Source organism: Poecilia latipinna, unplaced genomic scaffold, assembly GCF_001443285.1.
Source record: "Poecilia latipinna isolate Pla-1442-1.1 unplaced genomic scaffold, P_latipinna-1.0 Scaffold532, whole genome shotgun sequence".
Lineage (NCBI taxonomy): Eukaryota > Metazoa > Chordata > Actinopteri > Cyprinodontiformes > Poeciliidae > Poecilia > Poecilia latipinna.
Window position 1 is genome coordinate 198,198 of NW_015113148.1, and position 15,724 is coordinate 213,921.

General features: G+C 39.3%; 1 protein-coding gene and 1 long non-coding RNA gene across 3 annotated transcripts in view; one reads left to right on the forward strand and one right to left on the reverse strand.

The window, feature by feature from the left end:
• Nucleotides 1-15,724, forward strand: part of gabrd (gamma-aminobutyric acid type A receptor subunit delta) — a 29,826-nt gene that overhangs the window by 9,109 nt on the left and 4,993 nt on the right. For both annotated transcript variants that reach the window (XM_015040884.1, XM_015040883.1), the window contains exons 2-3: nucleotides 12,055-12,170; nucleotides 14,922-14,989. In XM_015040884.1, the coding sequence (XP_014896370.1) occupies nucleotides 12,055-12,170; nucleotides 14,922-14,989 (184 nt within the window). The remainder of the gene's footprint in view (nucleotides 1-12,054; nucleotides 12,171-14,921; nucleotides 14,990-15,724) is intronic.
• LOC106952646 (uncharacterized) lies at nucleotides 1,316-8,111 on the reverse strand. The gene is made up of 2 exons (XR_001426031.1): nucleotides 6,136-8,111; nucleotides 1,316-6,099 (listed from the first exon to the last, which is right to left on the reverse strand). It is a non-coding gene; the product is annotated as an uncharacterized LOC106952646 (long non-coding RNA).

Below are 15,724 nucleotides of genomic sequence, written 5' to 3' on the forward strand. Positions count from 1 at the left end.
ATTACAAAAATAATAAATACCGTAGGTTTTGAATATTTGACAACTGAAAATGATTAACAGCAGACCTACCAAGACATGACCATCCCCTTCATAGCTCATAGTATCTCTAGAGGAGTTGCTCATGTGGAAAAATATGGTGTTGAAAGAACACCATATGAGGCACAGATAGAAGAAAATGATCTGGTCAAGTGAAACCAAAGTGGAAGGTTTTAGCTGAAGCAAACTAACACTGTGTCCTGTCCTCACACAATCTCATCAGTGGAACATGGTGGTGGCAGCTTCATGCCCTGGGGCGTGTAACAGGACAGCTGGTCATAGTTGATGGGAAGATGAATGGCGCTAAATGTTGAACAATCCTGGAAGAAAAGCCTATTAGAAAACATGGGTCTGCGGCAGAGCCTAACGTACACCCAAATCTAGCATCGATTAGTAAAGATTTGAGCCTATTAATGTACTTGAATGGCCCAGTCAAAGTCCATGCCTAAATCCATTTTGGAATCTGTGACAAGGCTTAAAAAAAAAAAATCAATGTTCACAGAGACTCTGCATCATGTCTGACTGAGGTGGAAATATTTTGCAGGGAAAATCCATCTAAATTTTGAGTCTCTTAAAAGCTGAAAAAGTAATGTGATAGTAATGATAGGCTACATGCTACAGAGAACATTTTATCTATCATGAGTCTTTTAGCTAATTTTGACCTAAAAACTTTAATGAACAAAGTGATAGTGTGTGGGCAATCATGATATTGCATAGCATAAACTGCTATGCTGTTAATAGCAGTTTAGCTAATATGCTAATAAAAGCTAAAACTGAGTATGTTACAGTAGGCCAACATGCTTCTAACAGTCTACATACTATCTGTAGTATTTTTGCTAGCTTTAGCTTTGTAGCCAATTTTACCTCAATGAAGCAAGATGCCATCATCATGTGGCTAATTTTTTAATTAGCCAATAAGGGTAGTTAATTATTTTGCTAACAAATTCCATGGGAATCCCAACTTCAGCTCAGAGCTACACACAAGCTGGGAATCCAGAGAACAGTTTGAAAACAGAGAAACTCCTGGTATTTACTCACTATTCTAAACAAACTCAATAACTATGAGCACAATGGATTTGTTTTGTTCTTGCATGGAAAATGCTGAGCTAACTCCATGGAGATACTTGCACACAGAAGTTGGCCAGATAGAAAAGAAAGGAAGCCTGCTCAGAGCTGATTTCAGTCACACATATGAAGTAATCCCATCATGTTTCTGCTATCTTCTCTCAAACTTACATAAGCACAAACTGAACTGACATGGTAGTAGTGTTTCTTTTTGTGTGTGTATGGGGAACAATTAGTCATTTTATTAGGATGCATTTCCTCTTATCCTCATATGTCAAACAGTTCAATATTAAGCAGGAGAGATTTCAGTAATGATTACTTACAGCTGTGCTTGGCAGACAAGAAAGCAAACCAAGAAATGAAACACAAAATCTTTGAAACTCCCATGTTCCAACTCTTCTTACAGTATAACTTAATTAATAACCACCACTTTCCCCAACCCTTTATCCTTGCAGTTACAGAATAACGTAGTTTCTCTCAGGAGTTTATCTACTAGAGCTCTCATGTGCAGTAGTAATTCAAAGTGTTGAGTCTGCACTCCTTTTAATAAGTGGACTGGTTGCAGCTGGTCGCTCAACACTAAGACGCAGGCAGAACCTGGTTAGTGAATCTAAAAACTTTAAGTAGGACAGGCTTGCGCCAGATGTCACTTAACACACAGTAACATGATTGCAGTGCTGAAGTGAACAGTGTGAGAACTTAACAGAAATTCATGGCATGAAGGCTGTTTTTATTCAGAGCTTTAATGGCGTATGTAATAAAGCAGAGGGTGCTGTAGTAGCGCAGGTTCGAGTCCCGACCTGGTGGCATTTACCGTGTGTCTTCCCCTTCTCTCTTTGCCCACTTGCCTGTCTGATCACTTTCAAATAAATACCACCAGACCCAACAACACCTAAAACAAAAACAACAACAACAAAAAAAAAAAACAGGATTGGGTACAAAAGATGGAATTTATTGCAGATCTTCTAATGCACACAGAATCTAAATTATAGAAGCAAATATGTGTCAAAATAGTTGCACAGAGCAAACTTTCAACAACTCTTTCTTGGCTCTTTATCCTGTTGATACACCAAATAGTCCAACTATTGATTTGAACTGAAGCTTTCCTTCTTCATAATGAACTATGGTCGATCCAAATGTAACACAGCTAATTATGGCTGCATCAAAATGTGGAAACAAACATCTGTAGCAAAAGAGTCACTTGGGTAGAACAAAATGTTTCTGTAATTTCACTCTATTTGTGACATGCCATTAAGATATCATACAGAACATACCGGGAACTGTTGGCTGCTCCATAAAAGTTCACTTTTGTATTTTTCCTCAGCGTTTCTTTTACTCGACCATAAAACTTGTCTCCACAAGACATTTGGATGTTACATATTCAGATGTTAGCTGTTTACCAATTCCCCAAACGGTGTTGTATTTGGAGGTTTCATCCTTATGGAGCCTTCTGACACATTGTTAATGACATTGTAATTTATTTCTCACCAAAACCAGAGAGAAGCAAGCAAGGAAGTGTGCGCTTTGCTTTCATGCACATGCTGTACATAAAACCTGGCCGCAGGATGTGATTCCAGAGGCTTTTATCCCAGCCATTTAGTGTTGATCATCCTGGTCTGTCAAACTTGTCCTTTAAACATGCACCTCGGTGACTCTCCTGTCCCGGCTAATCTGTATGAGAGGCTGAGTCAGCAGATAAATCCCTGCTACCATACCAGAGAGAACACGTCCCAATAACACGGGGATTTGCTCATGTTGCTCCGACCGCATGAACTGCCTCTACAAAGCCCCGATCTCTGCGAAAGGCTTCAGGGTGAGTTGGTACAGCCACGTCTCAGTGCCTCTAAAAGTCTCCCACTCAATCGAAGCCAACGCATCACGCTCACTTAAAATGGGAAACAGTTTACGGGAGTAATTTGTTTTCCGTGCACTGGTGGCTTCTGAATGACTAAATGCGTGCTAATTATTTTATTTGGCACAATGTAAAATGCAGAAAGTCTATCAAGTTCTCCTTTAGGTCGTAAAAAGAGGCGGCGAATTTGCGTAGTGAAAATGTCTTAATTCGACAAGGCCAGCAGTTTTAATTTGCACCCTGTCTCATCCTAACCCTAAATATCCCTGCAGGATTGATTTCCTGAAATGTGGAAAAAGCGGCGACATCGTTAAATTATTTATTCAACACCCAAATTGGGTTCTGCTTTATGAGATCTGGCAAAGGAAGATATTTGGTGTCCTTTCTATAGTGAAATCTGCTATATTACCACTGAAATGATCACATGTATTTTGCCTGTTTACTTACTGAATAAGTAAAATTATGCAAATTGAAATGGGATCTGGTTCTTTAGTTTCTTTAAATGCCACAGAACATTAGCTGGTTGCATCCGAGGCCTGTGGCACAAATTGATCTAGTTTCCAGCAGAATCTGTGTTGCAGCCTGGTCATTTGAAGAACTTGTTTTAGCATTAATTAAGAACAGGATGGTTTTGGGGAAACCAAGATCTGGCCTCAGATATATGATTAGCTGGACAAAATATCCAACTGTTTTGATGTACAAAAGGACCGCTGGTAAAAAATGGGTTGTATAGTGCTATTTATATACTACTTTTACTTTTTTGATAATACTTTTTTTTTAAAGCATTAAGCTTTAAATATAGACTTAATGGATTTCCAAGTGTGTTTCAGAAAATCATTTTGTGAAGAATGATCCAGATCAAGTTGGATCTGATTATTTTAGAACTTGAGATGACCAAGTGTAGCCCAGATTCCAGAAAACAGTGAAATGCACCTTTAATTTATTACCCAGTAGAATGTTTGCACACCTGACTCCAACTTCAGTTTCATAATATACCCTAAGCAGTATTTTTTCAGAGTTTTTACACTGAACAAACACTGGGTCGCTTGTGTCACTTGCACATGAACACTGGGTCGCTTGTGGGGTGGCGCCCCCAGTTTGAAGCTGTATCACCCTGTGTGGTGAGCCGCAGCAAAATGTAACTTACATTTTCTCAAGTAAGTACATAGAGAGAAAAAAAAGGTTCTTATTAGTTGATCTCAACGCAAATAGTAAAAATATGCTGCAATGTAGCTTAACATGTAACATTTGCATTTATAAACCCGGCCTGTGTAAACTGAGGTGCCTCAGGTTCCCAAGCAGGTAGGAAACCCTGAGCACTTTGGGTCACGGCTGGGCTGGCGTTTGTGTCCAACAGTCATTATGAGGGATTTGCCTCGGACAGGTCACCAGGTGATCGCATGGCGCTTGGTTCTAGTTGTGTCTTAAAGGGTTTTGCTCTAAAATGCAGTTAGTGATACCTTTAGATTTATCCAGTCGCCCGCAGATGGCCAGTAACTGGGAAAACATATTGTTTATTTCAGCAGAATATAGATGAGTAAGGCGGGTCAGAATAGTTATCCAAGATTCAAGAGACAATATTTTCTGTTGTTTTTTATTTAGCTAAAAAATAAAATAAAATTGTAAATCCATTTAAATAAAACAAAATAAACATATGTGTTTTATTGATCGGAAAGTCCCATGTTTATGGAAAATGAAGAAACGCTTGTACACAGTCTTATGAAAAAAAATAAATAAATGATTGAACTAAAAAAAAAAAGTTTATCTCATTAGTTGCAAAGAGAAAAAGCCTCGATAGTCTTTGAACAAAATTATTAAGAGCGCCTTTGGTGAAAAGAGTCAAATGCAGCCCTGCAGCCGCAGGTTGCAGACCCTGTTGTCTAGAAGTAAGAGGTAAAAAAATAAAGAGAAAAATATTTTATTAATGGGTTCTGAGTTTATGCATCATCCATTGTCCCTGTCATAATGAAACTCCAGGAAGGACGACCATCTGCACTAAGCAGCTGTGGGGTGAGAGGGAAAGGACACAAACAAACACAGACTCACCAGGCCAGAAATACCAGTGAGGGGAAAAGAGAAAGAAAAACTTGAAGTGCATTACTGCAGCAACAGAACATTTCCTGATGTTAGACCGCATTTGTATTTACCGTATTTTGCTGACGTCTTGCTGATAAGCAATGCGCATTTTCGGTTGATCCGCTTGGAAAAGTCAACGAATCTCTTGGCAAAAATAATACAGTCAGTGTGTGTACGGTTGTGCACGACTTTAAAACACACATTAATTACGGTGAAACTGCGAGGGAGAAAGCAGACTGAGTAAAAATCAGGGAAAGGCAGAAGCTTGGATCATACGAGGCCCAACTCAAAGCATCCTCATCTCCAAACTGCTGAGTTAGCGTGGCTGCCACAAAGTTCACAGCATGTAGACAAGATTTAAGGGGCTTGATTTCTTTGAAAACATATAGAGTAATTTTATTCATACTTATGTTCTCTGTGCATGTGCAACTGACAACCTATTCAAATGCATATTTAGCATATGATGTCTTTTAACTGTAAATAGTAACATATCTCGGCTTTATTTCAAAATGCATCACAACTTGACCAGTCTGAGAGAGAAATATACGTTTTTGTTTGGATCTGAACATTTTAATCTGCAGCTCTGGTTGTATGTTCGCTGATGACGTCCGGGTGAATCTCCTGTGTCCTGTGTTTAAATCCGTCCATCTCACCCAACTACTCTGTTCAAATTCCCCGCTGAAGAGAACTGTCCCCATAGCATGATCCTGCCACTGCCGTATTTCACAGCACTCCCTCCTTTCACCTACAATTATACACTTCTTTGTGCTGGTCTATTACTTGAAACATGTGACACTTGAAACATGTTCCAGAACATTTATTACTTACTTTCTTTATAAACCTTAACTGTAACTTTTAAGAGCATGAAATGTCTATATTACATGGTAAAAGGAAAGAAGATTAGGGACAAAACTTTATGTAGATTTAAACACAATTAAACCCTATTTTCTTTGGAGACATCGTATTTGCGTGTTTCTGGTCCGTCCGTAAGTCTGAAGCCTAACTATAACTGTAGGTGAAAGCTGACTGGATATAGCGGCCACTCTTGGCACAACGGAGGTTAGATTTTGCTTCAAAAAGCAATCTGATAGGACACTGGAAAAGACTATTGTTATCTGCAATTTGTGAGTTGGTCAATCAGCGAAGCCATTCAAGCCTAAAATAGTATCTCAATGCTAAACACATTTCATCAAGCAACAACGTCCGTCCCCAACGCTAATGTCTGCACACTGTCCACAAGTTTAAAGAAGTATTTTGGAAAGAAGTTACATGAATAATCAGGGGAAACTCTTGAAAGCTGACTGGATATAGTGGCAATTTGCATTAATCTGATAGTAGAATAACTTAAATAACAGATTAAGAACAAGACGTATCTTTGTAGTTGAGCTCACATGTCTATTTATTCAATAATTTAACAGCAAAAAGAGTTTTTGAATGGAAGACGTCGCTTATTTTGTCAATATGTAGTTTTTGATTAAAATGTGATTAACTGCGATTAATTACAGACCCCTCAACTAACTTTAACCAAGTCCCAGCACTTAATGAAATGCAGGTAAAACAAGTGCCTTGCAAAAGTATTCAAACTCACTTTACATTTTTGCAACAACCACAAAGTTCTGATTGTTTGATTGAGATTTTTTGCTTACAGATACATTTTTTGTTTATCTCATGTTAATGAGTAAAACAAAGTTTTAATCTTTTCGTTTTACTCATTACTTTCTATTTCAGAGGTGGAAAAATAGAGATTACGCATCAATATGGGAACATTCCTCAGTTAAACACTAAATATTTAATAGGATGCCCTCATTTTCCCCCCACCTCCACACAACTATATATTTGCGTTCTGTTGATATATATATATAAAAAAAAAGCTAATGAAAAAAAATTCCACAGTAAATTGTGACTCTGGTGCAAGAACCCCTTCTTTAATTTATGTTTTGGTACAATTGTATTAATTTCATTTTGATGCCTCTCATCTTTTACTTGTTCCTCTATGAGTTCCCCTCTGTTGGGGGGGAACCGATGCTCCACTCGTGTTCAGCTAACTGCTAGTGCCAGTATATAAAACTAATTAGCTCAGCAGCGCATGAGGCACTTTACGTTCCCAAGCAGACTCCATAAATTTGAGAGAGGCTGCCACTCTTTGCGCCTTGCAGCTCCCGCCCCTCACAGCCCCCCGGTCTGTTTAATGTTAGCTCATAAACAGACGGCGCTTCGAGATGGGAGCGAGACGCTTAATGAAAATAAAATAAAAAAAAAAGCAGGAGCATCTGCAACTGAACATTCGCCACTGTTTGCTGGTGAAGAGCTTCAAATATTTAGTGAGCCCCAAAAGCAATCATATTTGCAACCTGCGCGAGCCTCGTGGGAGGATACACTGACGTTTCATTGTCTTTCAGAATATTGAGGCTGAAAACTTCACACTTTTCTTCTCGCACAAAACAGCAGACTAAAAATTTGAGAGATAAATCTTTAATTAAATCAATACTGTGCATGAAAGTTCAACAAATAGTTATTTTCTCACGACATGTTACGATTTGCCTCTGCAGTAGTTGGAGCTACAGAGGCTGCAGGCGAGTTTGACTCTCTTCCTCGGCACCTTTGCTGCACGTCTGCCCCCTTCCTGACGGATTACTATCTTATAAAGGCCCCAAAAAATTCTTCAAACAAACAAAACAAAAGCGAATCTGGTTCAAAGGAATGTGCAACTGGGTAGGTTAATAAAAAAAAAAATAAAAAATTCAAAATGTGTGTAAAGACAAACTATTTTTTTAAACAACAGCAAAAATGTACAGACACCAGCATAAATGTTATTAAAAATGGAATATAAATAGTGAATAAGTGCTCAGATACCAGGTTTAAGTGAACACTTATTGAGTCTGTCAGTTTCTGGTCTTCCTGATGCTCTGATCCTTTCAGTCTCATATGTGAGTCCACTACATGTGAGCCACATAGAAACATAAAAGTCCTCTTCAGGGACTCACTCTCCTTACGCTTTTTCATGCTATGTCATGTTTCAACCCTGGTTTTTGAAATGAGACCAAACACAAACCTCAGCATTTACTATAATAATAATAATAATAATAATAATAATAATAATAATAATAATAATAATAATAATAATAATAATAATTATTAATATTATTATTATTATTATTATTATTATTATCTCATGTAATAGATTACAATAAAGCGTTGGGTATTTATCTAGTAGAAAGAAAGCTACAAATGGTTTTCAAACTATTTCACAAATAAATTTTCTGAAGTTGTTTAGAGCGTTTGTATTCTGTCTGATACCGGTGGCCGAGGCAAAAAACATTTTCATAGGAGTGACCAGGCTGGAATCATTGCATGCTCGCTCATTCAGACCATTATTACGTTTCAGCTCCAGGTCAATCTAGAGGAATATTTACAAATGATGCGTAGCAAAGCTCTCCTTGCTTTTTGACTGAACAGGCAAATATTTCTGTGCTTTAGATGTGGAACTGTAATTCGGGGAAAGGTCGCTCTACAACATATTCACTCACAGGGACTTAACATAAACGCATGCCGCACTTTTAAGATTTTTATTTGTTAAAATGTTTGAAAACTGCATCAGACGTTTCTTCCACGTCCCGATAATGACCTGCATTGTGTCTTTATCACATAAATTACTCGTAAAATGCAGTGAAGGTTGCAGCTGCAATGTGACAAAGTCTTTTCCAAAACACCGCAGCGAGTAAAGTTGATGAGGGTAGAAGATAAACAGCTTTAATAAAATGCCAAAGTTCTTGTAAATAAACATATTGTTTCCAATCGCAGTGCGGCAGGTTTCAGTGAAATTCAGGGAGTCGCAGTATGTTTTGTCTCTTAGAAGCACACACACACACGCACGCACGCACGCACACACACACACACGCTTCCAGTGCCCAGTGCTTTTTTTCCAGAGGCATGTTTGACCTTGGCATGCAGAAAATTTCTTGAAGAAAAAGCTCTTAATTTCCTGATTTAGAAGCAACCAATTAGTGGAAAAAAACAACAAAAAAAAAACAGGAGTCACAGAGTGATTAATTAGCTCATGAGTGCTCCTGTTTTTACTCTGATTGCCAGGCTATAAATATCTGATACTACAGAGTGAAGCCTCAGAAAAATCTTAATGACAAGGCAAAAAGATATAGCATTTTTCCCACAATGCTTCTGTTTTCTTGCGGGCTTTCTGTGGTGCTTAGCTCCCCTATGTGCCGCTTTACGCTTCTCTCACCTTCCCTAAAAATGTCCACTGCTATTTTAAAGGTCACCAAATGGCTTTTCACTGTTTGTCAATAAGATCACCTTTGATAAAGCGCCCCCTGTGGGGCCTGTTTTCAAGACAATGCCAGGACTGGCCTTTGTGGCTCTAAATGTCAGGGAAACTTGTATTCACTGCATTCATTTAGTCCACAACTGTTGGCTGCTTGCATCAAAAAGACAGAATTGTGTATATAATGTGATTCCTCAGTGTTTATATAAGTGATAACAGTACAATCAGAGAGAGAGAGAGAGAGTCCTTAATGCTTCCTCTCTTGGTCTTTTGGAGTACAAACCTGCCACCTAGTGGCTTTGAGGTGTGAACATGAAATGCTGGCAGCTCTGTTAGAACTGTGTGCCTTTATGGACCTCATGGGAGGGTGGGGGGGCCTTTGAACCATTTAAAAATGTTAATTTCACCCTTAGTCCCTTTCTGGATCATTTGCAGAGGAGATAAAACGTTAGGGGCACAGCTTGTGTTAATGTCTGAGTGTGTGGCATTGAAAGCTTCAGTTTCTGCAGCAGCCTCGGCACGGACACGCACATGCAGGGAGAAAAGAAACAGACATAAAACAGGCACTTTTGGATATAAATTCAATTGCTTAAGATGAGGTATTGCGCTGTTTCAAAAGATCAACGCAGACACAAATCGTGATATAAATTTTTTTTCCCCCCGTGATGCAGTTAAGTTAAATATTTTTAATGTTTTATTGCTTTGTTAAGCTGCAGAAGTCTGCTGTAATGTCTGCTGAAAATTTAGCCTACTTGTATCCGGACAGTGTGTTAGAAACCAAATTACTACAAATGTGTTTGTCGTCCAGCGTAATGTCCTGATTTTCACAATTCTTTTTTAGGATGCAGCATCTGCAGCAGGGTTCTCCAACCGGCACCTTCGGTGCCAGGATTGGATCTTAGGACATTTCTCAATAGCTCTTTGTGACTTTGGGAAAAGTGATGAAAAGCAAACTATTGCTTTTTGATAAAGATGCAATATTTAATGCAGATTTTGGCAGTTTTTCAGTTTTTTTACAAAATGATTACATTAATTCCTATTACAGAATGAGACTAAAAGCAGCCGCAAATTTTTTTTAATTGATTTTTCTTATAATTAGGTTGTCACCTTTCTAAAATAATGACCCACGTCATTTTTTGTCAAAAAATATCTTTGGAAAGTAAGAGGTGGTGATCTTTTTATTTTTGCCAAAATCATTTTGGCAAAAAAAAAAAAAAAAAAAAAAAAAAAAGGCCATTATTTTAGGAAGGTGATGATATTAGGGTCCAAGTGACAGAAAAAAATTATTTTACAATTTTTTTTTATGTCTTCATGAATTTATGTCTGCATTGTAGAAGCCTCCAAGACCTGAAATCCTCCGTGGAGTCAGATTGTCCACATCAACGCTGCATAGTCTTGTAACAAAACACACACACACACACACACACACATGCACACACTCTCTCACACACATACATGAGGACAGAGTCAAAATAGCTGTACAAATATTACCAAAAAAAAAAATCTATCTCTATGGTGAATCATCAAACCCTACAGCCACTTTGTCCTTTACAACAACTTTTAGTTTGATATTTGGTTTTCTATCGTAATGAAAATATTTATGCTGGACTCCGATGAAGATGAAAGATGTCAGAAAGTGAACGAGCTGCAGGTTATTCCAGCTTCGCTAGAAGCACAGAGACTGTTGGTTGGGAGGCTGAGAGCATCAGCTTAAATAGCCTTCAATCTTGCACTCTTTGAGCCAGTTATGTCTAAAGGCTGTGCAGGGTATAAAATGCAGAAGAAAAAGGATCTTTATTGATTTGAAATGCTGAAAACCAGGGCACATTTGATTGGCATACGTGTTGCATCACCTCTCTCACAAAAACACGCTCCATAAGCGCTCTGAGTCTCTATAAGTTCTGCAGTTCTGAATGACAGAAGATTTTTTATTTCTGTGTAAATGCTTTGTGTTTTTGTTTTGTTCAATAATGCACCAACTGCAGTAGCTTCAAACAATTGGAGATTTGGACAGAGTCCTGCATTCGGTCTTATTCGTCCAATCCATTTAAAAACCTGCATTTACATTTATAATTTAGTATTTTTGTTGCAACTACTGATGTTTAAGTGAAGGTGTTGTGCTGGGTGTGTGTAATGATGGAAAAGATGGAGAAGTCAGCCTAATAGTGTCCTGATTTGCTTTTTTTTTTTTTAAGCCACTTTGGGGGAATTTAAAAATATTTACCCACTTTTGTATGTATGGTCCAGATTTTTTAGATTGCTTTCTATATTTAATCATATTTTCACCATTACAATGATATTACATTGTCATCACACTGTTTCTCGGAGTACTAAACCTTTGCCTTCCTTTGCTTTCAAAGCCTCTCCAGCTTGCTGCCTCTAATGCCCACTCATGTCTTGACCTTTAGTGCAATTAATGGCGAAATGTTCCTGCAGTTCTTTTTAATTAGCTTTACCTTTTTTTCAGCCGTTTGTTTATCTTTCCTCAACCGGTTGGAGTTGAGGGGAGATATCTGCAGGTTGCACCCCAGGCCCAAACAAATGATCATTCAAAGGGAGGCTGAACGGCGGACATGCTCCTGGGTTGGCCGAATCCGCTTACTGCCTGTGAAATATTCAGTGTTATTGATGCCCTGACTGAGGACCGGAAGTGTTTATTTCTGACCTGTTTTCATGAATGCACCTGATATTTTGACCTTTTCCCTTTCGAACCTGAATCTGGTGTGTTTGCTGTTTGTCTCTTCAGGGCCATGCTGAGTGACATTGGGGACTATGTAGGTACAGACATTGAAATATCCTGGTTACCTAACCTGGATGATTTAATGAAAGGCTATGCCAGAAATTTTCGCCCTGGGATAGGAGGTGAGTATGAGATCTAGGGCTTGTGGTGTTGGGTTGCAGTTCACCCCCTCACATTTACCGCCATCCTTAGCATAACCCAAGCAACAGAGCGCGGATGTTTGCGTTTGATTTTCCAATTGAACCGTGTCCTTCTTTTGGGGATTTTCTTTCTTGCTCCACATTAAAGCAAAGCCATGTTTACGGCATGCAAGTACACCTGCTTTAGTTTTCCTAAAAGACAAATCGTCGGTTAAGGACACAAATTCATTTGGTGTGAGAGGCTTTGCTAAAAGGGATTATGGAGGATGACGGCCCTCAAGGACAAGCTGCCGAGCAGTTGGGGAGGGTTGGGGGTGGCATGAGCTTCGCAAACCCCTCTGGAGACGTTGCTAAGAATGGCTGCTAAATGTGAAACATCCAACGACCACAGCGATAGATTTCTCAATCTCACAGCTTAACTCAGCTGAGCCGAGAGTTGAAAGTGTGGGCGAGGAGAGCTGCTGGGACCAACACGCACCGTCCTGTGCCCCGCGCCTCTGCGGAGACCTGCATGCAGTCTCCACATTTATATTAATGTGAGGTCATCAATGTGCCGAAAAAGTTAATCCAAACGCAAGGGCTGCCTTGACCATGGAGGAATCATGTCTGTTAATCTTGCCGATCCCCTTCATTCAACTCCACTCCTAGTGAGGAGCCTCAACTGTAGTAGAAACACGAGTACGGAAAGGAAGTCGTAATGTTTTGCAACTGAATGGACATTTGCACGAATTTCGTGCTGGAAAGCAAAGCCGTCTTTTAGGGAAGCCGTGTTTTAGGAAATGAAGTGCTGACGGAGAAATTCTCCAGCAGATAACTTCAGTTTACTAAATTCTGTCGTGTTGGTTTGAGTGACTGGGATTCAAGCTAAACGTTTAGTTTGACAAAAAAGAATAAAAACAGTGCTCATCCTTTCTTTGCAAAACATTTGTGAATCCTATTTATTCATCTGTCCGACTGTCTTTATTTATGTGTGCAGCCTCCATTTCAGAAGCTGCTTTAAGGGAAAAGTGTGTCACCTGCAAATGGGCAGCACACAAACTTGCTAAACTAGGCTGGGCAATAAATCAATAACAGTTTATATTGTGATAGAATATTCAATATATAGAATATTCACTGAAATCCGATCCAGAATCACACAGCATTCTGGGAGATGTAGGCAGAGGAAGGTCTTTAGCTGCTCAACCTCTCACGATGAGGTGTGCAAGGTTGGTGGCATCCACTAACTCGCTCTCTCTTTGGTTGCCTAGCAACTCAGTCTGAGCTCAGCTGGAGGAATCGACAGAGGACGCTTGCAGATATCTGCCATTTTAAACACAAAACATTAACATTTACTGCTTAAGTCAGGATTTCTTGTAAGCTTCTTCATCAAAATGTTGAACTGACCTCCACCACCAGTCACCTCTACTCAGGATGTTTCTTTCCTTTGTTTTTGAAAGAAATGCATAAATAAACACATCTCCCTTCTATAAAGTCCCAGAAATGTTGATGTAAAAGCTCTCTGCTCAAACCAAAACAGTTCAAAGGATTTCACTTCTAGTAGGTAATTATTCATTGGACTTGCATAGCTGGATTTCCTGTGACTAGTCTTTAAGCAGAAAAAAAAACAACAACCTTCAAATCACTCTCTGTCAATGCGGGTGCAAACTGACACATGGTCAGGGCAAAAACATCGTCAGCCACCTTTTTGTAATCAGAACATGTAGAGATGAAACTGCGAAGAGACCAGACGATCAGTCGCCCCAGCAATGCAGCTGGAGGGTGACAATAAAAATCTACAGCAAACGATTTTAAATGACAAAAGAGCAAAGCGAGACAGAGGCAGAAAGCAACAAACGCGGCTCCGTTCCCGTCAGGCTTTGTAGCACATTAAGCGACAAAGGTCAGCGCCTCCACCTAAAATATCCAGATCATATAGGTACACAACTAACATAGATTTTCTTTTCTAATCTCTGCTATGAAAGTGTCTCAGCTTTTGTCATAAAAAAATAAAGTTTGTGTGTAGGTTGTGGAAAATATATATGTGCTGGTGTGCTAAGCACGCCAGACAGAATCACTCTTACATAACATGGATCTTACACTATAATAATTACAATAAAAAAATATATTTATTGCATTATCTCAACTACCTCTAATTACTTTGCCATAGTTTCAAGCTGTTTTAAATCACTTCTTACTAATACTCCTGATTATGGCCGACAGATAATAGAACTTTGTAGAAATGACTTTAGGAAGGTATTGAATGGTGTGGAAAAGCACTGAATGATTCCTTAATGCTCAGCGTAAGCAGCCTGAGCGCTCTGCATCAGTGAGCCCCCCCATGCAGCTTTCGCGCTCCAGCATCTGATCACCGAGGCACACTCCACACTAATCATATGGCGAGCTGTTTAGTGAAAACACAACGCCGCACATGTGTTTGTGTGTGCGAGTGTGTGCGTGTGTATGCGTGTGTTTGTGATATGAATGTTGTCTGAAGCTCCCTCTGTGCAGATCCATGAGAGCTCCGTGCTGTTTGTAAATGCCCACAGTGTGATGCGCTGCTTACCGTGGTTAAACTGGATAATGCCTAATCTTCAGTGCTCCGTAGGAGCGCTCGAGATGCGGGAAGATGGTGGGCGGGAGGGTAAATGAAGCGAGGATGAGAGGAAGCGGATGGAGTCGGGCTGAGCATAGAAGGTGTGTGTGGGTGTGTGAGTGAGGTGGGGGTGCCTTGTTTTCTCACTTTTTGCTCTGCAGGTCCGCCGGTGGACGTGGCCATGGCTATCGAAGTGGCCAGCATTGATCACATCTCTGAGGCCAACATGGTAAACTACAGAATATCTCCCATCTTTCCACACCGACTTTTCAAATAACCACAAAAAACGACTGTTTTCACCTAAACCAGAGGTTTTCTAGTTATTCCCAGATATTTCCTCTTCTTGATCAGCTGTGCCTGTTGTCTGTCTCACTCTGTGGAATAGCATTGGAGGAGTTTGGGTGCATAAAATTGCATCTGGATTTTTCATGGTTCACATTAAAGAGTCTGTCAATGGATTGGTTAACAAATTTTTCGATTCTAGTTAACTAAAACCCCTGTGACATTTGTTGTGGATGGTGATCTCCTTGGTTCTTGGCCTCTTGGCCTCAGATTAGCCGTTAGCTTTACTGGAGCCTCTAAAAACAAAAGACAGACACAGACAGTCTTATCTACTTTAAATAAGACATAAAGTGCAACCGCCACCTTTTGTTAAATGTTTTGAAATGCATCTTAAGGTTTTGGTCTGACCATTATTTGTAATACAGGTTCATTAGTTTCCTTTCCTCTATTTTCTTATTCTTATTTTTCTGTTTTGAGAAGATCATTGCTTGGGTTGGAAAACAATCAGAAAAAAAGATAAGAATAATTAATCCCAGAAATCACACTAGAGTCACACAATAATACATTTGAGCATTTACCCAAGTACCAAAACAAACCCCAAACTACGTCTGTAAGTCATTTTTTCATTTAGTAGCATCTCAAGGACTGCAGATTCATTAATAATTACTGTATTCCACTTGAG